Here is a 27,817-nt window from a genome sequence, read left to right as displayed (position 1 = left end):
CTTTTATAAAAGATAGGCTCTGCAATCAGATTTTATTAAAAGCTTGCTTTAATTCTTCGCTCTAAATCTGATTGCCACTTACAAGCAATTTCTCAGCAGCAGATATTACAGTGAAATAACAGCACAACTAATTTCTTCTTACAGACAATGTAATCTGAGATGCAGTACAGCCTGTTTTTTATGTGAAAGACTTTTACATCCTTCTTCTTCCAGCTTTCTCAATAATGTCAGAGGGCTTTACCCAGGTCAAAGACTTTCTGTATTCATAGTACTCAGTCTGTACTCTCTTTTATGTCATGATGTTCTGCAGTGTATGTGTATGCTGAATAATATATTCAGATTCTGAATCAAATGTGGAGGGGCGGGAGGAGAGGGAAAATTGCAGTGAGATTATTACAATATCCTTCCACAACAGTGAGAAAAAATAATGTTTGTTTCAGAGCTTCAAAACTGATCTTTTTGCAATCTGTAATTTCAGCTTATTATACCCATTACTTATTCACGCACATTGGCATCAGAATGCAACATTAATGGTTGGAAATGAGTATATTTGTGAGTGAAAAATCAAAACAAATACTGCAAAAGCGAAACTTTAATAAGGAAGAAAACACTGCATTTTCACTGCAGCACTCTTTCTTTTCTGGTTATCTTTCAGCTTGGAAGAGCCCTCAGTAGCTGGGTACTAAGTGTACTTTCCATGCACTTAAAACAAATATGTTGAAGGATGAGGATTTATGAGTACAATTATTTTTTCTTGTACATCTTCCTTGTCTTTATCCTTTTGAACCATGACCACGTTTTAGAGGAGGAAGTGTGCAGGGTGTATTGGATCAGACCCAGTGGCTACACTGCCAGTTTCTTTGGGTGGATCAGTGACTGAAGCTCTGGCAGAATTGTTCAAAGGGTGCTACGTGGAGGCTGTGAATGAAAGACCGGTGCTGTATTGTGCAAGTTGTTAGTGTACTGTCGCCTTTACTATTGAGGCTAAGGAACTATCAGTTGAGCCAGCTGTACCTGTTGGGACCCTGGATCTCTGTAGCCTCAAATCCAGTCAAAGAAGGTTTCTTAGAGGGTGGATCACAAGAGATAAAAGGAAGTGTGACAAACAGGAAAGGAGTCCATTAACATGTCCTACACCATAGTCTTCCAGCAGCATGTGGCTAGGAGACATCCTTAATCAGGCTAGTTATCCTTGGTGTTTCATAGTTCTCAGTGGTTTTTAATTCCACAAATTTGTCTTGTTTACTGTGGTATCTGCAGCCTCCTGCAGCAATAAACCTCACAGTTTAACTACAGATCTGTCTGTTATATGACAGTAATAGAGACTTAATAATGCTTATGTCTTGGTTTTTGCAATCCAATTTCAGACAAAAAATCAACAAAGAGATGCAACACTGGAAGATCGCAAAAAGAATATAGGATGTAAAGGCAGGCTTGGCATGTCACCTAAAACTTCCATGTCAGTATCTCATTTTTTCACATTTTCCTTTTCACAGAAGGGAATGAAATCTTGCTATTTCAATGAGGATCAATTGGGCAAGCTTCAGGCCATATTCCTGCACTTCAGGTCATCCCACTGGCTTTTCTTGTTTTCATTCTGATCAGATTTTTTCTTCTCCTTCTTTTGAAATTTCAATTTTTCTGTTTCTCTTCTGTCCCTTTGTTTCCCTTTCTTCCCTGATTTTAGGGATTTCAAAGGGAATAATTTGGGCAAGTTTTCGTCCTTTTCCCTGCACCACATTTCATCTCAGTGTAATTGGTTGTAGTCACTCCATTTCACATTTTCTGGAATTTTCAATTTCATTTTTGATTGACTGTATCTTCTTTCTGGAGTGTTTGTCTGGAGTGTCTGTCCTCCAATTTCAAGATTTCATTGCGTTTCCTGAAAGGGCGAAATTCCTTTCAGGACAGGCAATGAAATATTGTGATTTTGATTGAGCAAACTTTGGGCCATATTCCTGCACTTCAGGTCATCCCATTGGCTTTCCTTGTTTTCACGCCATATCAGGGTTGGTGTTTTTTTCTTTTCTTTTGAAATTTCAATTCTTCTGTTTCTCTTCAATTTCATTATTGATTGACCATATCTCCTTTCTGGAGTGTTATTCAACTCTATCCTCCAATTGCAAGATTTCATTCCCTTTTGGAAATTTATTGCCATAGCAGCCATCAGATTGGATCAACTAATACCTTATGCAAGATACTGAATACTTATATTGTGAGAAGCTGATGGTTCAATTTTCTCCTGATATCTTCCATCTCCTGGTGCATAGCGCTAGAGTTTGTGTGTCATCCTTCTCTAAATGCATAATTCAGAATAAATAAAATCCCAGTTTTTTACTGATGATGTTGTACAGCAATTTTGCTTTTGTTGGTTTATTTTGTGGAACTATATCCTTTCTCTTTCAATTATAGCCTCAGGTTGTGCCAAGGGAGTTTAGATTGGATAATGGAGAATATTTCTTCACAAAAAGGGTTGTTAAGCATTGGAACAGCATGTCTAGGACAGTGGTAAAGTCATCATTACTGGAAGTGTTTGAAAAAGTGTGGGTGTGGCATTTGAGGACATGGTTTAGTGGTGAACACGGAGATGTTGCTGGGTTGACAGTTGGACTTGGTGATCTTAAAGGTCCTTTCCAAACTCAGCAATTCTGTGATCCTGTGACAGCCTTCAAGGCCTTGTAATGTATCTGGACTGGTTGAGCACCTCCACTGCACCCTGTATTTTCTCAATTAGCAAAAAATTCAGTGTGAAATTATTTCTTCAATCTATTAAAATGCCATCTGTTCTAACAAACTACTAAACTCAAGCATTTGTTTTTCATTTCCCTTATGGGAAGCATGAAAAGTCCAAGTCCATTTGTTTTGGTGGGTGATGGTTTGGGGACAAGTTTGGGTCTTGGAATCCCAGTCTTGGAATCTATTTGTGTCAGTTAAGGCTGTTTTGAGATCAATATAAATGTCTTCTTACTTGCAGCTAACCTGAATGTTCTTCTTGGTTTGCCCTTTGAGTTTCAACAGGTGTTTAGCAGAATATCAAACTGCTGAACCATTGAATTCCAAAGTTGATCTGGACACCTCTCTGTGCTCATGTGTACTGCAGCCCTGTATCTAAACCCATCCACTACCCCTTTATCTCTTGAACAGAGAGCATCTGTGACCATTCCTTCTCCACTGTATAATCATTGTCTCTTCATCACTGAATTGTTGGCTGGCACTAACAATTACAGACCTTACAATGCAAATATCTTCAGGCACTTTTGCAGCCATGGAGTAGCCATAACTTGCTTTTGTTTCCCAAGGCTTTCAGGCTCCTGCCCTCTTGGAAGTGCAGCAGCAAAGCAATGTAGGACATCCCTGCCTGCATCCATCCCTCACCAGACACTGCTATTGTAGGGGGACATTGCCCCAGGCAATAGCTGGGGGCAGTTCACTGTTCACCAGGACATCTGGATAGGGCGTGTGAGTGTCTGTGTGCTGTGGTCTCGGGGTCTGCAGAAAGGCAGAGTCACCCCTCTGGCCTGGCCACCATTGTTGGCAGGTACCTCTCAAGCACTCTGCCTTCTGCAGCCAGTGCTGCCCCCCCACTCCATACTCTGATCCACGGTCTATTGGCACAAATGGGAGCTACATTACTCTGGAGTCTGGCCTTAGACATGTTATTTTCCTGGGGTGCTTCCATGTAAATCTGTCTGCAGAACAACCAGCTGAGGGTGGAACTGATAACAAAGTACTAATATTTATTACTACTATTGGACATTATCTTCTGCATGGTAATATATTTCACAATTAATTTCTCTAACACCTTCTTTTTTAAACAGTTTTGCCAATTCCTTTCTTCTGTCCTTTATTTAATCTTCTATTTCTGTATATTAAAGAAGAAAAGATTCTGTATATTAAAGAAAGAAAGAAACATGCAGAAGGAAAAATAAACATAAAAAAAGAAATGAGAGTTCTTGAAAATCTCATTCCTTTGCCAGTATAAAACTGTGCAATATTTGAACTGGTTCACTTTATTTTAGCTTTTCAGTACAAGATTTTTATCTAGCAAAAACGTTTCACCTACCAAAATTATGTCTTGTTAAGATGTTCCAGTTTTTTTCCTAGCAGAAACTTGTGCTTTCTTTTGCCCAACCTGAAATTTGACATGATAAGAGCTTCTGAAACTCCATTTTAGCAACATTTCAAAATTATTTTAAAGTGTTTTTTTTTTTCCAAAATTGAACACTTGGGAAGTGAACACCATTCCAGCACACTATTGTTGAACAGTTTTCAGCAGATACCAAGTCTTCTACTCATCTCCAAAAAGCTTCACTAAATTAAAGAGCCTTTTTCCTGTGAAGCAAAGCTGTCTGAAAATTATTGATAAGTCTTTTCCATTCTCTTCAGGAGTGCAACTATTTAATTTGGCTGCTAATTATTTAAATGCCTAATCAGTGAATTTTTCCATAATCCTAATTTGTATTACAATTTGCAACCCTAGCCATTGATCATTTGTAGGTTTTGAATACGTATTCACTTCTCCTGGAATGTAATACATCATTTCCTTGCCTCTCATGTGGGCATGAGGAATTCAATTGTCTCCTGCAGGTGAGCAAGGAGGCAGAAGGAGATATTTGAGTTTTCCTACCCTCTTACCTATTTCTATGTGGCTCTGGCTTCTCCAGGGAAGGAATATTGAGAACTATGTCAAGTTCTTAAATGTTCATCCTTCTGCTTTGTAGGAACTGAGCTGATGTCAATGTTACTGGCAAAAATTAATTTTATAGTTCTACTTATTTTTATAATTCAGTGTTCTAATCATAGCTATAAATTAATTAAAATCTTACTCCTCTTCAATCTCCTTGAGAACTGCCTTGGAAAATACTTTGTGGTAGTAAACCAGCATTAATAAGCAAATCACAGGGGAAATAATCTATAAAATAGGAAGAGTGGTAAAAATCTGTTTTGTGGACAGTTTTTGCTGTGAAGTAAAAGGAGACTGGCTAGTTTGTACACTGGTCAATGATGTGTTCCTGCTAGATTCATTTCCATGTTTATCTGTCTTTCCATGTTTATCTGATGCAAATGTATTTTCTGTTTCTTAGGAGAGCACTCATCTCACGGGAAGAATAAAACTCGGCAACTCTTCACATCTCAACAATAAATATGTAAGTTTATAGGCTTTGTTTTCCATCCTGTAACATTAGTGTTTGTTATTCCTTTTAATACTTTTTAGTCTCAATATTGTGCCATGTAACTTTAAGAAAAGGGTTAAAAATACAAGCCAAAAAAAGAAATTACTTTAGTTGGCAGAAGCCTCAAGGAAAAATGGCTTAAACAAAGCTCAGCTGGAGCACCCCATCGTGACCAGATTCACAGGCAAACTGAGGGGCTGAAGAAGCTGCCAGCTCACAGAGATAGACCTTTATAAGGAAGAGCATGTGACTTTAACTGTTCAGCATTTCCTGGATGTAAACCCCTGGGTGAATTTTCTTTCTATTTGTGTGAGAAATAATAGATTTTAAGGGCAGATACCTCTTAAAAAAAGAAATTTGGTACCCAGAAGTTTTTTACTCCTTTTTTTTTTTTCCCTGAAAAATCTGAATCTTTTTCACTTCATGCAAAAGCCAGGAGTTTTATTGAGGTGGTTTATTATGGCTTGAAATCCTAGGTGGTTAAATTATAGCAAGGGATGGATGGTATTTTTATGTATGAGAGGGCAGAGACCATCAGAGCAGTCTGAAACACAGTTTTTGGTGTGGGTGCTGAATTTTCCTTCATATATGAAGCTTTCTCAGGCACCACAATATCCAATTCCCATGGAGCTGCTTTTCTCATTTGTGGAGAATTGTGGAGAGCTGTGGTCCTTTGCTGAGTGTGGGAGAAGGAAGCAGCTGTGGAAGGGCCCTCTGTGACCAGGGTGGAGCAGGAGGCAGGGGACAAGGATGTCCTGAGGAACTGGGTGTCACAGCACACGTGGGATGGACCGGACAGAGGCTCTGGCGAAGCCCAGACTCCCCCCAGCACTGTAGAATGAAGCCCCTCTAGAATGGGGCCCATCAGTCTCCACTGAGAAATACATGGTTGACCAGAAATGTGAAGAACATCTTGGATGGTTTTGATGTATTCTCATTTCCCCTAGGTAGAGACTGAGCTTTCCTGATGCCAATAGTAAGGACAAAATTACCTCCCTTGTTCCTTGAATTAGAGCAGCAGAATACAGTTTTGCCTGCAATACTGAAAACCCAGAGGTGGTTGAATTTGTGTGGACCCAGGACAAGGGCCTGGTCAATAAATTTAATCCTTATTGTCTATCCCAAACTGTATTTATTCTGTGTCTTCCATTTTAGCTTACTCTTATGTTCCTGAACAACCTTACCTGGAATAATAATCTTGAGATGCTCTTGTCATTTCAGATGTGAAGCAGCCTGTTTGGTCACAATATGCAGGAACATCTCACCAAAGTTGTGTTTCAATGGGAAATGTGGAGAAGCTGAAGCTTTTTACCGTCAGGACACTTGTGTTAATGACCAGGTTTTGACTTCTAAATCGCAAGCATCTCCTTTCCCTTCTGGAATGACATGTAATTTTTTTGATGCCTTAATAACTGGTATACCATATATATTTATTATTTTCACATATAGTAAAAGCAGGGAAACAAGGTTGAAGAGAATGTAAAAACAAGATGAGGGAAGATGATGTAAAAATTTGGTGATGTTTGCATAGTAGCTACTAAAAATGTTTTCTGCACACACAGGAAGGAATATGTCAGCATACTTTGTTGAACTTATGGTAGCTAGGGATATTTTAGTTGTATGTAGCAGAATACAAACAGGACCTGACCCTTGGAACAGGACTGGGCAAACAGCCACTATGAAAATTAATTCAGTGATTTGCATGAGACTCCTCACTGTAGCACATGCTTTGCTTGTCATAAGTGTTTACAGGGTGGGATGCCTGGCTGAGATGCTGTAGTGTGTGCTTCTTTTCTGTGAAGGGAGTAATATACCTTGCACTGAGGCTCTTTGAAATTCTGTAAATTACTGAATATAATACTTGCAATGTAGCAGGCAATAGTTGGTTTTCACCTGTTCCTTGGCTAATTGCATTATGTGTGCTGTAGATATGACTCCCATGTAGCCTGGGGCACACAGTAGGAATCAGCAAGGTAAGCAATTTCACAGATGAACCTTCTTCTCTGTGTTCTGAGTAATGCATGGGATTCCTGCGGGTTATTGAATAACTCTGGAGGTTCAAAGAGTGTTTCAAGTGCTAATTACAGACACTCTTAATTTGTACAGACCTGGCAGTTCCAAAATATCAAGTAGTGCTTCTGCCTGCATGTACCCTACCTTTCTAGAACTATAAGTGTTTGAAAGTTATATTACTGTGAGCATCTGCTCAGTCTCAATCCACTGACTGTAGCATTCCAAGAATTACGTTTTTTTTTTTTAATTGGGAAATGGAAAGAAGACAACTGGTGGTCTAAGTGCAGGACCAAGATCTGGGACAATCATCTAAGTTTTGATACCTATTGATACAATGCTTTTGAGGAACTTTTCTCTCCAATTTCCTTCTCTGAAATATTAAAACCTGCCTAGCATTATGGTGAGAGATTGAACAGATTTATTACTTCATGTCTATAGACAAATCTGAAAAATGTTTATTTCCCTGTGCTTGGCCGTTGCTGTTACTTCCGCTTTGGTGGGTCTGATAGTTTTCTTTCTTAGTGGCACCATGAGAGACTTTTGGCGAAGCTCGATAAAAGATGGGAAACTAACAGGTGTCCATGCTGCAACTGAACTTACGTGGTTCATTCAGGTATTTTTGGATCACTTGTGTTCCTCAGGAGCAGAGAAATCTTGGATGCCTACTTTGGAAAGGTCGGGCCATCTAAAATATGCAAGTCGGTATCTGCAGCTATTCTGGTTCCTGATTGATGAGGTTTCCTTCCAAAAAAAGCAGTCATTGTGGATTTTCATGTTGATTAAAAACCCATGGTATTTTGTAGTGTATTGTATCATAGTGAAAAGACAATAGAGAAAAACAGAGAAATATTGTGAAATATCTGTTTGTGTTTTTGTGCAAAATCTGTTCAGAAACTACCGTGTTGTGTAAAGAAAAAAAAATTACTGCCTATTAAAATTTATTATCTTTATTAAGTAGCTATCCTTTTCTGTTTGCAGAAATGCAATCCATTGCACATGTCTAGGCACAACTATTGTCCATTACTCCCCATTCCTATTTCACAGAATAAGGTGGACCCTTTATGACAAGCCTGGAGATCAGACATTAGATATTCTGGGCATGGTGGTGGCAGGGGTTCCATGAAACCTTGCAGAAGGCATGCTGGAGGTGGCAAGTGGAAACTCCTCCTCATTACAATCAGTGATGGGGAGAGGACAGGCCTCTCTGCAAATCCTGATACTGGAAAAGCGAAAAACAACAAAACAGGGAAGGTGTTTGGGCTCTTCATGATAAGGGGCACGGCAGACAATCAAGCGCTCATCGGAAGGCTGGGAAACATCTCTCAAAGAGACTGGCTTGTACACACTTCATGTGTATGAAGTAAAAGAGGTGAGTTCAGTGGACAGCAGAAATAAGAGCCTGAGACCCTCTTAACCCCCGAAATGACAAAACTTGTGATAAAGGGAGACAATATGAACTTCTGTTCTTGTTAAGAATCACAAGGGAATTTATGTTTGTATGAAGGAGAGAACACAGATTTGCTTGAAGGATATCTGTAAAGCACAGAAAGGATTTGGAAGAATATTTGGGGTGCTTTTCTTCTGCAGCGTTGGAGGTGCTGGAATTGCCTCTAATGGGAGGTGATGAACTGTCTGCAGAGAGAACTTAGTATTTAAAGAAGTTACATGCAATGGCTTAGGTAGATGAAAAAGAAATGAAAAATCCATTCAGGTTGTTTGGCTCAGCAGATCCACTGTAACATGTGTCTAAAAGAGCCACTAGAGTTTTTTCTACTCACTAGTATGTCAAAAAACCCCCCAAAAGTTAAAGCTGATCCTCCACTGTGAGGTTTGTCTATATGAGAATACTAGAAAAATGGATCTACATTTGTAAACGTCTTCTCAGCAAAGTTTGACTAAGTCTTCTGTGGACAGTCCCATCTAAATTTAATGTTCTTCAGCTTCTGTGTCCTAATTTGCTAAAGGAGTGAATGACATCCACTTCACTGTGGAATGAACATGCCCACAGAAATGTAATTAAACTGGATCTGCTTACAAATTAGTTCAGCTCATGAGTTGTTAAACAAGTTTGTAGGTCGAGTATATGATTCTGATCTGCATGTTACAATCCAAGACTACAGAACATATTTGGCTGGCAAAGACTTTGGGGTATCATTAATCACTGCCAGCAAAGTGTGCAGGGCTCAGGTTTGCCAGGAGAAACTGTTTTCAGCACTGCTCATCTCAGGCTTAACTTGAGAAGGCAAGTCACTGTCTTCAAGCACAGAAAATTTCCCTGAGCTCTTCCCAGAGTCTAACCCTGCTCACTATAAAGATTTACAATATTTTGGGAGTGACTATTTGCAGCATGCCGTGATTTTGGACAGTCCCAAACAAGACAAGTGAGCACTGAAGAAAAAGATCCAACGAAGCACACAAAAAAGGTGTGCCACAGTCTATTGACAATTGGCTTTCTACTCTAAGATGATGTATCAAGTTATTTGACTCACAGAAATAAAAATACTTTCATCACTATTTACAGGGAAAAAGTCTAGAAATGAGAAGAACAACATAGAAAAGTTGAAAATAATTATTTCTAAAAGGTAGATGCTGAAAAGGTAGGCATTAAGTGCTTTTCAAGCACAAGCCCTTGACACTCCATTGTCTGTGGACAGAATTGTTTTACAGGCACTGCTTAGAAAGCTGTTTAAATGAAAAATATTCCTTGGTCTGTTTGTTGTGGGAAAGTTGTACGGCCTGCCAGCAAGGCTGTTGCAAGGGAGAGCAGTAGCACTGTCAGGATACTTCACCTTCCAAAACCCCCAGAGGCATCAGTGGTTTTGGAATGACTCCACCCCACTGAAGAGGAGTGAACCATTTCACTGGATACCAGTACACAGTAGACTTAGAGAAAGGCATAAAGCACATCAGTCTCTCTGGCACAGGACAGGGAGGCCATTGCCAGCATCTGTGAGACTCCTTGGCTGTCAGCAGCCCAGGATTTGGCTTTCCTGCTGTGCCCTGTGGTGGCAGCACTGCCTTCACAGCCTTCCCTTCACTTTTTGGGCAGGGTGCTGGCTATTGATTTGCTGTTGTATTTCTGCAGTGCTCCTAGAAGCTCACTCACCAGAGCGTTTCCCAGCCTCAGCGGTGTGCCCTGGCATGCTGGGAACCTCCAGCACACTGCCTACAGCAAAGCACTCTCCTCAGGAAGCTTTAAACATATATCTCAGGACCTCTCTGGCACCATTAATTATGGCTCCTCAATTTCTTCAAATTAGAACCCTATATCTAATAAAATAAAAGAGCTTAAAGATTACTCTATTGATTTCCAATTGAGGCAGCTTTTCTGCTTATGGCCAAGGGCAATCTATAAAACACAGACTTTAATTAACCCTGGTGAATGCAGCTGACATGAAATGTCAATACCCTGAAAATTTTCAATATAGACAGCTGAAGGGTCTTTCCAGCTCCCTCACATCCACTTTGCACATTCCCTGGGTAGAGATCCACAGCAGAGGCACTTTCCTGTCTGGCTGCACTGGGACAGGGGCAGAAACCTCTCTGCTGCCATCTTTATTGCTGGCATCGATGGCTGTGCCTGTTGACTTGCCTCTCTCTTTGCCTTCATCTTGAGGGTTGGACTAGACCTTAAAGGTCACTTCCAACACAAATTATTCTGTGATCTTCTCCTCCCATGGCTTTGCAGGTAGGGAGGACAAAGACCCATGAGCAGCCTGCTGGTGGCCTACAAGGGACACCCAGCAGGTCCTGCTGCATCTGGGGAACCCTGTGCCATGGTGGGCAGCTCTGAGGCTGTTCTTCAGGCATCCACAGGTAACCCTTCATTCTGTGGCTGTATCGTTGTGGCCTCTGCGTTGTGCTGGGCCTGTTCCCTGGAACAGCGTCCTGCAATTTCAGGGTGTTAAGCTGCACAGAGCTTAGTCAGTTATTAGAGGTCAAAGCTACTGAGGTGCTCAACAGGGCAGACCCATCAAGAGCTCTGTTACATTTCAGGACCTTCACAAGTGGCAAAATTCCAAAGAGAGGAGCAGCACTCAGGACCTCTGGCTGGCCAAGGGTGAAACATAAACCTGCCTCTGGGAAAGTGCTTCACTGCCTCACATGGCGGGGCTTCTGTAGCAGCAATGCCAGCTTTTGGGGCCACATCATGCCACTCAAGGGAGCAGCACTAAACAGAGCAGCTACAAAACTCAATACCACAAAAAATCCACTAAATAAAACTGGGAAGAAATAAAGGGCTATGTGGGCAAGGAGCATTTCATCGGTTTTCATCTCTGCTTTCCACAGAGCATTTATTTGCTCCAGATTTGGTGCTTTCTGATAGAAAACCAACTGTGTTACTGTGTTGTTTATTATTATTAACAACTTCTACCTTTCTCATTACATCAGTAGGACACTTCCCTGGTCAGGGCTGCAGTTTTTCTAATGAATGTGGCTCATTTGTCTGTTTCCCTCCCTCCATGCTCTGCTTTTTGTCTGCTCGCTCTTTGGGTAGTAATTTGATGTATTGAGCTATCACCACCTCCGCTGCCCCTGGGGCTGAAGTTCTGACGATGCTAAACAGTTAAAATGCAATGCAATTACAGGCAGTACAGAACAGCAGAGAATAAGCCAGCAAAACTTCAGTCATGCATAACGCTGTGGAGACTGTGTGGCTGTCAGTCTCCAAATCCAGGAGATAATTTGGGCTTTATAAGAAGCAATAATTGAGCCTTTTGCATATGCTGCGGTTATGAACTAGTAAAAAGCCTGTTTGCTCTGCACTCTGGAGCACCAGATGGATTGGATAGTCCCTGCAGGTCTTCAGGGGCTGCCAGCTTTACACTTCAAGACTTTTCTAGCTCCTATACTTTTATTCTTTTGATAGCTCTTATGAAAACAGGCACCTTGTCTGAATTTAGCTGGCAAAGTGAGGAAGGAAGGGTGAAGAAGAGCATGAAATCCACATAGCTGGGGAGAGTTCAGAGCTAGAGCTGAACTCTGCTGCTCACCTCAACCCAAGAAAAAACCATTTGAGGGAGAAAACCATATCAGACCTTCAGCCCTCAGAGTATGGTAAGTGCTGTGTGCTGCAGGTCAGGCTGTGGCCTCAGGTGTCCCGTGCCAGCCAATCTGATCACATTCACTTTCAGTCCTATCTTCACGAATCTCATGTGCATATTTCCAAAGAAGATTCAGTACTAGGAAGCTCAACAAAGAGCTGCTACTAGAAAAAAAAGTAATTGGAGGGACGTGTTTTTTCCTTGGGATTTAGCAGCTGACCACATTGGAGCACACACCTGATGGAAAGGGCAGAGAGGAGGTGATTGCAGTACCTGCAGCTGCTCTGCTGACCATCAGGTCTTTGCATTGGACTTGCAGGTCAAATTTCAAAGGTGAGCTACAGGAATGTCTAAACGCTCCCCCTTCACATTCAGAACCCCTGCTGATAGAAGGGGGAGCAAGAGGCAGGATGGGAGGGAAAGCACCTACTCGGTACAAACCCCTCATCTGCCCAATGCTTGTTGGGCTTGCTTACCATGCTCTCCCTATGTCCCTCCCTCACATCCCCAAATCTGTGGGCATTCTTTGCAGACAGGGACAGAAAAGACTTATTTCTCCTGCACTACAGTTTAAGCCCTGCTAAGTGCTCTGAATGAAAGGCCTGACCTGCACCTCTGGAAGATGGAGATAAATGGGGCCAGGATGTGAACCAGACTACACTTTCATGCTGCTTAAGCCCAGTGCTTTAGGAGCCATGGCAAGCTGTCACTCACTTGTGCCAGACTGTGCATGGCTGAGCAGCTGGGAGAGACTCAGAGTGCCCACCCCACAGGAAAGCTGGCCCTGAGGCACTTGTGTTCCCCATCACCCCAGTAATTTCTTTCAGGTGCCACTACTGTGTAATCACCAAGGATATTTTGCCTCATGTACCACCCTTCCTCTCTCCCAGGTCGGCTTTTTATTGCTGGCGCTGCTTTGCACCCTCCTAAATGCTTCTCTTGGCAAAGGACGGAGGCTTTGGTGCGTCTTCCATCCTCCAAAAACCTGGATATATTTGGGTCACCTTCAGTTGGCCAAGCTTTGCTGCCCACTTAGGAGCAGGAAGGCTGAGCACTGGAAGGAGTTTACTGGGGATCTGTGCAGTTGTTCACTACATTTCAGTTCCTGGTCCTTGGCACGGGATGATGATGGGTCTCACTGAGGGGGCAAAATTGTTATTGTCCTGTAGCCATGTTCCTTCCCTTTTCAGATATGCTGCTTTCATCTGCTCCCTCAGGCAGTCTGCTTTTGCCTTTTCTAAAAAACCACGTTGTTACAAGGGGGAAAACACCCACCTCTCTCCAGGCTGTGTCTGCTGCCCTCACACAGCCATGAAGGTGTCTGCATGCTGAGAAGAGCCCTTTGTGATGGGCACCACCTGGCTCCCTCTACACAGCCAGCATCGAACTCTGTACATAAAAACATACTGTTCAAAACTCCATTTTAAGCTGTGTTCAAGTTTGGTGCCTAAATGCCTGTACCTAGTGCCCAGCCTCAAAACCTGTACTAGATGCAATCCGGAGTGATGCTTGCCCCTTCAAGCAGTTCCTCACAGCTCATAATGTTTAGACTTCTTTTAAAGAGAATTTTAGCAGTTCTTTGGAACTTTGCTGGCCTGAAGCTGTAGCATGCACAGACCACAACAAGTGAAGGTGATGGAATTCTCATCCCTGGATGGAGAAACGTGGAATGAGAAGCATAAACAGGAGCTGGGCAGGTAGGAAGGGGTCAGGCTGCTCCATCATGCAGTGTCTTGGGAGCAAAGATAAGGGATGGATTTTGATAAATGAAGAGTGCCAATATGCTGCATCTCTGCTTTCTGGGCTTTCAAAGCTTTTTTTCCCTGCTCCTACCAATCAGTGATGGAATGAGCTCTTTGGAGATTGTCCTCTTGGTGGGGTGTGCACCATATACTCCTTGGAGGAATTTGTACAGGAGTCATTCCTGTGCCATGTGTAGTCTGGAAAACACATCCCTGCCTTTCTCCACGTGGCTTTGTTAAAACTGCCCTCTTCAATACAGCAGGGCTGGGTCAGCTGTGGTAATGCTTTGTGCACACACTCAGCTTTCTACCTCCACAAAGGTCTTAAATTAAATCCAAAGTACAAGGAGGAGGAATCCTGACACTGAAAATGTCAGTGGGGTTCCTGCATCCCTGGGGCAAGCAGGTGTGAATTTACATACCTATGCATCCTCTGGGAGAATAAAATTAAAGCATGTCACCCTCTATTTTCCTGAACTGCACCAGGTGATCTGATAATATTGCAGCTGGCAGAGGTGTGGGTCAGAAGAGGAGAGAATGAGCCTTGTTTTCTTGCACTTGGAAAAAAAACTTCTCTGAAAAAACTGCAGTTTTCTGAGCCTTGCCATGGATTGCAGAATGGAGGTGACTTCTACATCCAGAAATGTTTGGTTGAAAATATTCCAGACTTTTTTTATTTCCCTCCTCATTAAATGAGGACACCTAACGTGCTGGTCTACTGTGCCAGTTTAAGGAACAGAATCATTAGGATTCAGCTGCAGTGCAAAGACAACGCACTAACTTTAGCTGAGCCTCAGTCATTAGGCACACACGGTTTTTATTTTCCATAACTGTGTCTGACATATTAAATTAGTTATTTTGCCACTGTGTGTTGGAAGCAGCAGAAATTAGTATAGAGCATAAACAACATACCTGGGAGAGCAAAATAAGGAAAAGTTAATGACCATAAGTACTGGAGAAAGAATTTTAGATATTCAAGGTGGTGTTCAGGGAAGAAGAAACCCTAATTATTATGGATCAAATAATCTCACAGCTTTTAGACAGCTCTTTCCAATGGAGCACATGAATACTTAGAGTCTGTGTTTTCTAAGAGAAAATGAGTGACATTATTCCCACATTACCAAGGGGGAAAAACAAGAGTGAAAGAGCTTCACGTTGCCAAGGCGTGGCACATGCCTGTGGTGGGGACAGGAACAGGAGCCATCCAAGGCCCACTCCTGTTTTGCTCTGTAGGTTTCATGCCCAGGAAAACACATTTCAGGCCTGAAGTCCTGCAGGTGAAACAGAAACCAAGGGAAGTTGCAAGGGCCAATAATGTTTTTAGAGCCTAATATTGGGATAATATTAACTGATCCTGTTTTATATTTTTGTTTTATTTAAATTTAATTTAACTTTTTTATTGTTAACCCTTCCCTGGTTTTGTGGCTTACCTAAAGCTAAGTGACAGCAGGTGCCTTACCAGAAATATTTAGCAGGCAAACTTGTTACATTAGCCTCCAAAATGGCCTCTGACCACCTCAGAACATCAATGCCTCGTCAACCACTCCTTTTGCTTGCCATTTGCTTTCATCTCCCATATTAATCCAAACTGGTCTGCTTTTAACTAAGCTGACTTGCAACTTCCAGCACAACATAGCAAATTGCTAGAGATGAAAACTTCTGGAGCAGCTGTAAAGCTGTAAAACAAGCAAACAAATCAAAGCAGCAGTTTGGATCTGCTGGAAGAAGTAAAAGCATAGCTTCCCAAATATAAAACCTATGAAATCCATAAACTGCAAGAGAACTACAGAATTCCTATCCTAAAAATACCAGTTAAAAAGTTACTTTACAAAAGGAAGCAGTGCTTTTTTGTATTGGACGACTCGCAGCAATCTTTAATCTTTTAATCCAGAGAGATTAGAAATATCAGTGTAACAAAATAACCATTTTTTTTTCTTTCTCCTCAAGCAGCAAGAAATTTGGCATTCTGATTGCAAATGCCCTTAAATGAACCCTGGGTGCACAACATGCATTGGTGGTGGGTAGGTAGCAAAGTAAACAATAGTTTCTTTTTCCTTGGGCTTTCCATCCCCAGGAAGTGAAAACTCCACTGATGAAAGAGAAGAATTTTTCAAGGGGAAATGTATACAAGCCCTTGTGCAGGGCTCCCATGCAGGCAAGGTTATTTCAGCAGCCCTTGAGCTGTGAAGTACCATGGCCAGCTGGCAGATGGAATTGTTAACCAGCATTGAAACCAGAGCATGGGAAGTGAAGGTCTTGCTTAGCCCTGCAGGTGGTTAAAGACTTGTGCCTTCAGCACAAGTATTCTCCCGAATATACGGACAGGTACATGGGGCATTCACATTCTCTGGACAGAGAGACATAATTCTGTCTCTCAGGAGAAGCCCAGAGAGAAGAAGAGAAAACAGTCTTTATCTCTGCTCCTTTGTTTTCCCCATGTGGAATTTGGTGTGGAGATTGTTTACCTGAAGTGATTGCTGGATTGGATTCTGGTGACGGTTGTTTGGGTTCAATGACCTATTGGATCCAGCTGTGTCTCGGACTCTCCGCAGGCAGTCACGAGTTGTTAGTTGATAGATAGGTAAGAAGTATGTATGTAGAATAGGATAGTCTCTCTTTAAATAGTATATGATATGTAATATGGTTTAGTTTTAATAAAGCTATCCTTCAGCCTTCTGACCTGGAGCCAGACATCATCATTTCTTCCCCGTTGGGGTTGCCTTTTTTACTATAGGTACATGCCATTGGCACATCCCACGTAACTCCCTGTGATGGATGGGGCCACTTGCTGCCAGCCCACAACAGCACCCTGGGTCTAGGAGCTGCTGCTAGCTCCCTGTCCCTTCTGGAGACAACTTGCTTTTGCAGTGGGAAAGGTAAATGGTGATGGTGATGATGGTGATGCTCATGGCAGTTGCTTTGTTTCTTTACCTGACTACTTACTTCTGTCTCCTGTTTTGCAGGCTAAGTGTTGAACACAGCAGTCTACACCTCTATATTCTTGTGATTGCCCTTAAGCTTACAGGCTTTTTAGAAGGGTGAAGAGCTTCAGAGAAGCTGGCAGTGCTCCTGTCATCAGCTAGCAGTCATCAATGGAATGCTTTAACCACAACATAATGGAGCATCTTGGACCATAAACAAGCTGTCTGGATACCTACAAGTTATTCTCAAAAACTCTTTTTCTTTGCATCTGTGAACAACCTACTGTTACATCAATCTTCAGAGCACCGAAATCATGACATTTTCACCAAAACACCCACCAGAGTCTGCCCTGAGAAATGCAAGGCCTTGCCCCACAAGGAAGGCCTGTTTCTTTTTCCCCGTACAACACACGCTGGCCACAAGAACTACCAAGCTTATGGCTTTAGCACATTGCCCCCAAATCAATGACTACAGGGAGATGAAAAGAACGAGCTTCTGAGTGCTCCAACAAAGAGCCTTATTTCCACCTGTTCAACATCTCTGTCTATCAGTGCAGTGCAGACAGAAGAGCAGACACAGTATGTTTAAATCAATCAAAACTTTATTTAAATTGAATTCAGCAAAAATGAAACTATATACAGGAAGAACTATATACGTAAAGAAACAGGTCTCTACACCGCCTGTTGTCCAAGATCCGTCTCAGTCTGTCCTGAGAAGCAGAAGCACTCATAAATAAATGTGATGGTATAGCTCTGGATCGAGGTCCATTCTGCAGACTGGGCACATGTGAGAAGCCTCAAGGGCAATAGGGAGGCATCTACTGCAGAAGACATGGCCACACAGGGCTGCCACAAGCTGTCGTCCACGTCGCACAAACTGGAAGAAAGGAAACCACAACACGCATTGGAAGGAAAGAATTTGAGTTTGCTGCTCAATTGGCACCAGGCAAATGAGACTTAGAACATCTGGAATCAGTTAGAATAATGAGGCACCCACAGATCTGCCAGTGCCATCTTGGCAAGGGCTTCTCCCTCTACATTCACCTACATTCCCTCTACATTCATGACTTGTGGAGCTTCACAGCAAGGGCTGTGCTTCCAGCCAGCTGCCCACAGCATCCCACATCATCCAACTGATTTGCACAGCTCCCCTTCTGGCTTTCTCCTCCCACAAAGCAGAAAGGACAACAACAGGTGGATCCTTACCTCTGCGTAATATTCCATGCAAATCGGACACCTAATGACAACTCCTTGCTGTGCACTAGAGGAAACAGAACCAGAGAGAACATGCAGCTGTTAATATAACCACACTTCAGTGGTTATTGATGCATAAAGTCTCACATATTCATACAACTGCACTGAAAAGCCATGACACATTTCCTTTGAAGAGCCCTGCTGTCTCCAAGTCTCTGTCTGCTGCATTTGATGAGGATTTGGGGTCTCCCTGCCCTGAGGGAAAGGGTGTCCTGGTTTTCACTAGGAGAAAGGTGCAGTCAGTCACCCTGCTCTGGGATTTGAAGTAACAGCAGTCTCTAGCACTGGCCAGTTTGTGTATGGCAACCTCGACTTCCAGCAGGTCATCAGTAACAGCTTTGTAACTACAGCATCCTGCTGTCCTCTGCTGTCCTATTTTCACCCCAGAATATTCATTCCAGGACCCCGTTTTAAACTACAGAGTAACACAGCTCTGGCGAGATCCAGCCCTGGGAAGGAGCCTTTGGTCAATTTTAAATGCTGCAGCACTGAGCTCTTTCAGCCTCAACTAAACAGAGCAGTTACATTCAGTAACTGAGAAGCTTGAGGCTGGAGGAACAAAGCATTTCTTTTTTGTATTAACCAAGGGTAGGGATTTGTTCACCTACAGACTTAACAACCAAAACTTAAACATTGACAAGTTCATTGCCAAAATGCATGATGGTTTAGAGTAGTAGAACCCCTTTAGGTGGCATATTTAAGGCCTGACACCTAAAAGTTCCATACTCAGGTTGTCTCCTACGTTGCCTTTCCAAAAGGCTCAAAGCACACCAGCTTTATTAAAACCTGTGTCTTTCCCCCCACCCCGAAAAAACACTTTAGAAAACCTTATACCATAATTCTCATGTTCTTCCCTAGTGACACAGACACCTGGTTTAATTTAATCAGTCTAATGAACTGCATCTTATCCTGATGGAGTGCTCCTAGAGCAGGACTTTCCTGTTCCTCTGCAGAATGGGGATTTTACTGTGCAGGCATCCAGCTTGAACTGCAAGATCTCCATCACAGAAGCAAGCAAATCAGGGCTTGTGACATCCAGCAGTGGCCATAAAAGCATGACCTCCACAACTGCCTGTGTGCAAAAAAATCTACCTTGGGAAGAAGGGCTCCAGCTCCAGGAGAAAGGCAACCAGCTGGCACCGTTCCAGCAGGGAATTTTTGTTAGAATTTGCCCAGCTGCTGCCTGCTGGCCCCGTGATGCCAAGCCCCGTTGATTACAATGGAAGCATTTCCATGTCTAACATCACTACTAGAGCTTGTCAAAAAAAGCAAAGGCAATACTGAGCTATGGCCTGGGACCAATCCCCTTTCCTTGCCATACCCCCACACTCGTCTCTAAGGCTCTGTGCAAAGATGTACATCTGCTTTGGGCTGCTTTTTTCTCCCAAAATGCAAATGGTATCATTTGATCATCCTGCAACATGGGAGAAGGAGGGAAGTATACAGAGTATGGGAAGGCCTCAAAGATAACCCAGGCATACCTGTATAACTTAGTCCTACACAGAAAAGAAAGAAAGGCACAGAATTCTGTGTTTGGTGGGGCACGAGCCATACGTACTCTGAACTTTCAGTGTCCTCCTCCTCTGCTCCCTGTTCTGCAGGGGCTAAGTCAGCCACAGGTACATCATTAGCTCCTGCTCCATTACCAGAGCCAGCCACCTGCTCCTGGCTGTTCAGTGTAACATTTCTCCTTTCCTGTCCATGCACTGTAAGTTAATTGTCAGAAGTTAGATCTATTATTCTCTCTCTCCCTGGAACTACCCTTGAAATTAGTTATATAAATAGTCAGTAATGGTTCCTATTTTAAATGGACTCTGTTCAGCTTGGTTAAAAACAATCCTAAACAAACTACTTTCCCAAATAGTAAGGCTGGACCCTTCCAGACATTGTGACTATTCTGCTACAGACCAGCACACTTGGTCTATTAAAGCACAGTCCTTTGTCTTTTGCTAAAGGCATTTTCAATCCCTGCTTCTTGAGTTTCTTGAAAAAAAAAAAAACAACACAAAACCAAACAAATGAACAAAAAAAAAAAAGAACCCCAAAAACAACAGTTATGTCTAAGACAATTCCATTACCAACTGTAAAACATCCACTCACCTTCAAGAAGCTTCCATCGATGCACATGGGAAGGGGGAGAGAAAAGAAGATACAATGAGATTTTGGTGAGCCCCCCCTGGTGCTGCACACAAACCCCAGCTCAGAAAGCAGTTACAGCAGACGAGGTGAGGAAGGGTAGGGTATCACCCTCTAAGTTTGCTTAATAGCATTCAAAGCAGTAGCACAAAGAGCTGCTGCCCTGAAAAACAAAGAAGTGAGTGCTGCTGATTCTGCTCTCACTACTGCAACAGGGTAGAAACAGAGGCAGCTTAGGAACCCCCTGAACACCCTCCTCCCCTGTTCCTGTTCCCTGTTTGGATTTGACTTGGAGCTGTTTCTTTCCCTCTTTCTCCCTCAAAAGGGAAAATTCAAATGTGATATCCATAAACACTCAGTACAAGGTGAACCACTGCTGAAGAAAGGAAGCCACAACAGAAATTTGGGAGTAAAGAATTCCAGTTTGCTGCTCTATTGGCACCAGGAAAACGGGACTTGGGCTACGTGCAGTCTGTCACTCAGTGCTAGAACTGTAAGGAACAGACAGATCTGCCAGTGCCATCCTGGCAAGGGCTTCTCCCTCTGTGGACCCCACCAAGGAGGGACTTGGAGGGACGTGCAAGTCGGAGCTTCCCAGCAAGGGCTGTGCTTCCAGCCGGCTGCCCGTGGCACCCACCTAAAGCAACTGAGTTGTGCAGCTCCCCCTCTGTCCCCTCCCCTCCCACAAAGTAGAAATTATGAGAACATGTGGATCCTCACCTCTGAGACCTCATCCTCACTAGCTGGAGGACTGGCAGGACCTGCTGGCTGTGCCCTAGAGGGAAAAGAACCAGAAAGAACATGCAGCCATTAATTCCACTGTCCATCAAGGGTTATTGATACATAAACTGTAAGAGATTGAAACATCCCCTATTCTGATTTAGCAACATCCCAGCCCAGTAACACAATCATTCCAAAAGCTTTTATGTACTGCAGTGCAACTCAGGCCATTTTCTAAGAAGTATTCAGTGTTGCTGAAGAGAGAAGTAAGGTTTCTTCTTGACTTTCGTGTTTGCTTTTCTCCAGTTAGTTGGTTCTCTTCCAGACAGGCCACTATATGCCAAGTCAGATTTTTTCACACAGAATCAAGTAGACCCCAAAAGCTTGGGAAAAATGTTTCTACTGTATGGTTGAAATCAGACTTTGAAGAGATATTTTCTCTTACGTACTCATCATTATCTCTTTGTTCCTCTTCATTGTTCCCCATCGCTAGCACTGCTCTGACGAAATGTAGCTGTTGCTGCAAATACCACCACTGTTGCAACGGAGTAGAAATGGAGGCAATTTAGGATCCAGCTGAACACCCTCCTCCATGCTCCCCTGTCTCAGTTCCCTAACTGGACTTGGGCTGGAGGTGTGGGTCCTTACCCCTGGGTAATAATACACCGGAAGCAGAGCAACGTATACACCGTCTGGCCATCTGCTAAAGAGAACAGAACCAGAAGTACACACAGCATTAACTTCACTGGGCACCAAGGATTGCTGAAACAGAAACTGTCAGAAATCAAAACATTCCCTATTCTGATTTGGCAACATCCCAGCCCAACAACACAATCATTCCCAGAGCTTTTATGTACTGCAAGCATTTCAGTATACCTCAAGCCTTATTTAAGAAACATTTAATAATGTCTTCATGCACAAAGAAGAATGGCTTCTACTGGATTTTGCTGCTTGTTTTTTCCATTACTTCTCTTCAGGACACCGTATTCCTGGTCCAATGTTTTGCCACAGAATCAAGCAGAACCCAAAAGCTTAGTGAAAAATTGGCTTTACCATGTATCAGAAATTAGAGAAACAACTTCTCTCTCCCATACCCTTGATTATCTCTTGGTTCCTCTTCAGTATCCCTTGCAGGTAGCTCAGCTGAATTCTCTGCTGTTCTGAAAAAATGTGGGGGCTCCCAGTCCTGCAGCGAGATAGAAACCACCTGAACACCTTGCTCCCTGCTCCCTTATTTCAGTTCCCTAATTCAATTTGGCCTGGAGCTTTTTTTTTCCCTTGTTCGCCCCCAGAAGAGCAAATTCTGCTGACACAGCCCTAAACACTTCATGCTGGATGAATAAATCAACATGTGGATCCTCACCTCTGAGTCCTCATTCTCCTCAGCCAGAGGACTAGCAGGACCTGCTGGCCACACACTAGAGAGAACAGAACCAGAAAGAACACGCAGCCATTAATTTCACTGTGAACCAAGAGTTACCAGTACACAAACTGTCAGTTATTGAAACATTCCTTATCCTGATTTTGCAATATCCCATCCCAGCAACACAATCATTCCAAGAACTTTTATGTACTGCAAGAATTTCAGCATGTGTGAAGCCATTTGCCTAAATGGCTTTATGAACAGAGAGGAAAGGTTTCTGCTGGATTTTGCAGGTTGGGTTTTTCTTCTTTTTTTTTTTTTTTTTTTTTTTCTTTTCGTTATTGCCTTTCCAGACAGACCACTTTATTCCAGGTCTGAACTGCTTTGCACAGAATCAAGAAGAACACAAAAGCTTGGCAAAAAAAATCAGTTTTACCATATATCAGAAATTAGAGTTTAGAGAGACACTTTCTCTCTTGCATACCCATCAACCTCTCTTGGTTCCTCTTCATCACCACTTGCCAGTAGATCAGCTGAATTCCCTGATGCACTGGAAACATGTGGGTGCTGCTGGTTCTGCTCCCTGTCCTGCAGTGGGGTAGAAATGGAGACAAATTAGGAACCACCTGAATACCTTCCTCCCCTGTTTCAGCTCCCTAACTGGATCTGGGCCTAGAGCTGTTTCTTTCCCTCTTTCTCCCTCAAAAGGGAACATTCAAATGTGATATCCATAAACACTCAGTACAACGTGAACCACTGCTGAAGAAAGGAAATTGCAACAGGCATTGGGAGTAAAGAATTCCAGTTTGCTGCTTTATCGGCACCAGGAAAACGGGACTTGGGCTATGTGCAGTCTTGTCACTCAGTGCTAGAACTGTAAGGAACAGACAGATCTGCCGGTGCCATCCTGGCAAGGGCTTCTCCCTCTGTGGACACCAGCAAGAGGGGACTTGGAGGAATGGGCAAGTTGGAGCTTCCCAGCAAGGGCTGTGCTTCCAGCCAGCTGCCCGTGGCACCCACCTAAAGCAACTGAGTTGTGCAGCTCCCCTTTTGTCCCTTTCCCTCCCAAAAACCAGAAAGGACAAGGACATGTGGATCCTCACCTCTGAGTCCTCATCTGACCAATATGGAAGATCGAAATCAAATAGCAGCCAATCACTAGAGAGAGCGGAACTAGAAGAACATGCAGCCATTTAAACATGGAGCCATTTATTTCCTGGGCACCAAGGGTTGCCACTAAAGAAAATGTTGGTACTTAAAACATCCCCTGTTTTGATTTAGCAATATCTCAGCCCAGCAATACAATCATTCCCACAGCTTTTACATACTGCAAGCATTCCAAGCCATACTGAAGAAACATTCAGTAATGGCTTCATGCACAGAGAAGAATGGTCTCTACTGGGTTTTTTTGTTTCTTTTGTTGGGTTTTTTAAAACTGCTTCTCTTTCCATCAGGCCACTCTATTCCAATTCTGAAGTTTTGGCACAGAATCAAGCAGAACCCAGAAGCTTGGCAAAATCTCCTTCTGCTGTGTATCAGAAATTAGATTTTAGAGAGTCAAGTTATCTGTCACATACCCATCAATGTCTCTTGGTTCTTCTTCATCATCCCTTGCCAGTGGCTCGGCTGATGCTCTGGAAAGATGCAGCTGCTGCTGGCTCTGCTCCCTGTCCTGCAATGGAGTAGACATGGAGGCACTTAGGAACCACCTGAACACTCTACTCCCCGCTCCCCCATTGCAGTTTCCTAATTGCATTTAGGCCTGGAGCTGTTTCTTTCCCTCTCTTACCCCCAAACTGGCAAATGCGCTGTGGTATCCAAAAATATTTTGTACTAGATTAACAGTTGCTAATGAAAGAACCCCAAACCCAAACCCACTCTTGCTTTTGGTGGAACTGGAGCTGGGTCATGCAGGTTCTGTTGTAAAGTTTGAGGCCTTTCCTTTGCAAAGGCTCAGGAATAATGCTGTCAGGGGGTACCCTTGATGTTATGCCTGTTGCATATTCTGCTTTGCACGGCAGCAGCGACACCCCAGAACTGATGGAATAAACTACACTGTGGGCTGGATCAAGGGCTATTCTTTCAAACAGCAGGGGAAATGAAAAGAAAGAAAAGTGACATTTTTTAAGATTTCTTGGAGTAATAAAAATACATCTAGTTTGTACCCCAGTCAGCTGCAGTTGCGCTTGGCACCTCAGTGATAAGAGCACCTTAAACTGATGTTGCAGCAAAAACACCTCTTATTTGGGAAGTCAAAGACTTCCTGTCCTCTCCCTTCCTTTTTCTTTAAATCACGGAAGCAACAAGCTCTTTTAGATTATTCTTCCACTTTCTACAAGTGATACTCAAAGAGATAGTTAGATGCCAGAAGACAGACCCAGGAGCTCAAGAGAAACTAATCTGAATGCAAGATGGAGAGGAGTGTGCCATTCACTACTTACCATAGGAGATTCATCGTCACTGATAATGATGACTTCAGGCTCCAAAGATTCATCTGTGAGATCTACGACGTCTTCGCCTGTGAGATCTATGACTTCTTCACCTGTGAGATCTACGACGTCTTCACCTGTGAGATCTATGACTTCTTCACCTGTGAGATCTATGACTTCTTCTTCACCTGTGAGATCTATGACTTCTTCACCTGTGAGATCTATGACGTCTTCGCCTGTGAGATCTATGACATCTTCACCTCGGAGATCTACGGCGTCTTCACCTGTGAGATCTACAACGTCTTCACCTGTGAGATCTATGACTTCTTCTTCACCTGTGAGATCTATGACTTCTTCACCTGTGAGATCTATGACGTCTTCGCCTGTGAGATCTATGACTTCTTCTTCACCTGTGAGATCTATGACATCTTCACCTCGGAGATCTACGGCGTCTTCACCTGTGAGATCTATGACTTCTTCTTCACCTGTGAGATCTATGACATCTTCACCTGGGAGATCTACAGCATCTTCACCTGTGAGATCTATGACATCTTCAACTCTGAGCTCTATGACATCTTCGCCTGTGAGATCTATGGTGTCTTCACCTGTGAGATCTATGACTTCTTCACCAGTTGAAAAAGATAACATTAGAATCAAATCAGAGATTGCAGAGGAATGAAATGGGTTGCCAGTGTGGAATAGGCTGAGGTTGGATTTACTGTGCTTTAGGTCTTTTTTTTTTCAGGAATGTGTCCAACATTTCACTCAAGCTTTGCCCTCAACAGTCCACAGGGAGCATTGCCAGCCCTGTCCCTCTGAAGGGACAGCACAAGAAGAAGAGCAGCTGAGCTCCTCACAGGTTCTGTTCAATGACAACAGCTTATGGGAGGTTCACATCAACAGATGATTCATTTCATATAGGGGAATGTTTAGCACACAGTGGAAAAAAAGTCCCACCAAAACTGTAATCATAGAGGGGATCCTAATTTTAAAGTATCATGCTGTACATGTTCCCCTGAAGGATGGGCCACAGCTAATGACAAAGTTTCCTTATCTTCATCCAGCTTGGGAGATCCCAAACTCAGCTTGCCACCCTCCACTGTGGCAGCTGCAGTGACTGCCAACTCATCAGAACACACATTCAGGTCTTTGAGCAGCACTTGAAGACCTTCCCTACACAGCTCCTCTCTCACTGGCCGCCAATAACAGCAGCAATAAGGAGCAGCAGCAATACTGATCTCAGTAACAAACCAAAACAGTTGTCAGAAGGCTCGCTGTTTAGGGATGCCATTCCAGGTGCTTCCTCAATCCCAAGGCTTCCCTTCCTCCCCAGTAAAGGGCCTAGAAACTGGCAAAAGCACATGGCCAGATGGTCTTCAACCCTCCAGAAGCAGTCTCTGTTCTTACCAGGCTCAAAAGCGGGTGTAGCACTTTCCTCAAGGTCTCTTGGCTCCGTCTGCGAAGTCCCACCTGCACTGGAGGGCAGCAGCCTGCTCCGTTTCCGAGCTGGTCTGGAATCAATTGCTCCTCCAGGGCGCTTTCGCTGACGCTGAGAGGGAACAAAGCCTTAGCATTTTCTGTGCCACTGATATGAACATGGCCCTCGGTTTTTGCAACACCAATGACAGCACACAAGGATACAGAAAACTCTCCTGCAAAGGCTGGAATGCACACCAAATGCTGCTATGGGCCATTCCCACCTGAGCACATCACATCAGGGAAAAGACGGCACCCCTGATCTCCCACAAGCTGCCTTCCCGAGAAAGGTCGTGTCCCAATGGCTTGAAAATGAGGAGACCAGTTCTCAATTCCAGCAGGCTGCTGCTCACACCGTAAGCATTTCTGCACTACTGCTAACACCCACAGAGATTCAAAACCTTCACAATTCCAGAACATCAAGTTCCATGAAGTTTTCAAAGGCTTCTGTTCCTCTACATTTGCTACAAACGCGTGAAATGCTTTCTAGAAGTACCCTGGAAAACGTTTCAAGAATCAGATTTGCATTGAGTAGCAAAGTACTTACTGAGCTCATGGTGTTTTGTGATCAAAAACCACCGTCAAAGTAAGTGGGACAAACTCCAAAAAAAAAGGAATGTCAGGGATGTGATCAATCCCTTTGGTTCCTTTGGGCAGCCCACTGCCGATTTTTCGGAGTGACAGAAAACTGCTCTTCCAAACCTATCAGGAAAGTAGAGGAGAGATTATGCATTTGGATTGCCAGTTTTCTTGAACACCCCCATGCTCCAAGACTCCCATTCCCAAGTCCCCAGGTCTCGTCCAAAGCTAGAGGCAAAGTCTGTGACTCTGGGACTTGAGCCCACCTGCAGCCCATCCTGCAGCCCAGCCCAGCCCCACAGCATCAGAAGCCTTTGCAAGAATGGTCTGCACTCACCCGTACGGTCAGTCCAGAGTTTGGCTCGCAAATGTCAGCAAATGGCTCTCTATTCCCTCCCGGGATGGAGAAGACGGATGCTCCGCGTCTGCTGCGCAGCAGAGAATCCGTCAACTGGCTCAACAGACTCCGTGCCAACAGAACCTTGGGACCAGGAGTGCCCCTGGCAACCGGTGGCAACATTCCATGCCCAGGTAACTGCTGTCCGCTGTGCTCAGCCATGGAGCTCCAGAAGGCCATGGAGGCACCTCAACAATCACCTGCTGCTGCTGCCGCCACCCACCAGGCCAGGGTGCTCAGGGCCCTGCCCAGCCTGGCCTGGAACGCTCCAGGAACAGGGCATCCACAGCTCCTCTGGGCAGCCTGTTCCAACGTCTCACCGCCCTCACAGCTCTTCCGAACATCTGATCCCAATCTCCCCCTCCTCGTCTAAAACCCTTCCCCTTCCCCCATCGCTCTCTGCCCCCTTTGGGCGCTGCAAGGCCGCAATGAGGCCTCCCCGCACCCTGCTCCTCCCCAGGCGGGAGAGCCCCGGCTCTCCCAGCCTGGCTGCAGGGGACAGCTGCTCCAGGCCTCCACGCATCCATCCCCACGGCCTCCTCCGGCCCTGCTCCACAGGCACATCCTG

The 27,817-nt window shown here is 43.8% G+C and overlaps 2 protein-coding genes across 2 annotated transcripts in view; one reads left to right on the top strand and one right to left on the bottom strand.

Annotated features, from left to right (window-relative positions):
* EMCN (endomucin) overlaps nucleotides 1-8,137 on the top strand; it is a 53,101-nt gene extending 44,964 nt beyond the window's left edge. The window contains exons 11-12 of the mRNA XM_053975642.1: nucleotides 5,085-5,147; nucleotides 6,396-8,137. Coding sequence (XP_053831617.1) covers nucleotides 5,085-5,143 — 59 coding nt within the window. The 3' untranslated portion in view covers nucleotides 5,144-5,147; nucleotides 6,396-8,137. The remainder of the gene's footprint in view (nucleotides 1-5,084; nucleotides 5,148-6,395) is intronic.
* A 9,342-nt stretch (nucleotides 8,138-17,479) lies between these two features.
* Nucleotides 17,480-27,276, bottom strand: LOC128806827 (uncharacterized). The gene is made up of 16 exons (XM_053976659.1): nucleotides 27,190-27,276; nucleotides 26,821-26,975; nucleotides 26,205-26,346; nucleotides 24,810-25,420; nucleotides 23,946-24,040; nucleotides 23,472-23,541; nucleotides 22,853-22,956; nucleotides 22,369-22,423; nucleotides 22,100-22,191; nucleotides 21,654-21,705; nucleotides 21,455-21,540; nucleotides 21,006-21,060; nucleotides 20,250-20,259; nucleotides 19,708-19,855; nucleotides 18,102-18,156; nucleotides 17,480-17,772 (listed from the first exon to the last, which is right to left on the bottom strand). The coding sequence occupies exons 2-16, from the start codon at nucleotides 26,827-26,829 to the stop codon at nucleotides 17,623-17,625; spliced, it is 1,734 nt and encodes a 577-aa protein (XP_053832634.1). The 5' UTR covers nucleotides 26,830-26,975; nucleotides 27,190-27,276; the 3' UTR covers nucleotides 17,480-17,622.
* Between the last annotated feature and the right edge of the window lie 541 nt (nucleotides 27,277-27,817).

Source organism: Vidua macroura, chromosome 4 (genome assembly GCF_024509145.1).
Source record: "Vidua macroura isolate BioBank_ID:100142 chromosome 4, ASM2450914v1, whole genome shotgun sequence".
NCBI classification, from domain to species: Eukaryota; Metazoa; Chordata; class Aves; order Passeriformes; family Viduidae; genus Vidua; species Vidua macroura.
The sequence above is the reverse complement of the archived record's forward strand: the minus strand, read 5'-3'. Positions and strand labels throughout refer to the sequence as shown.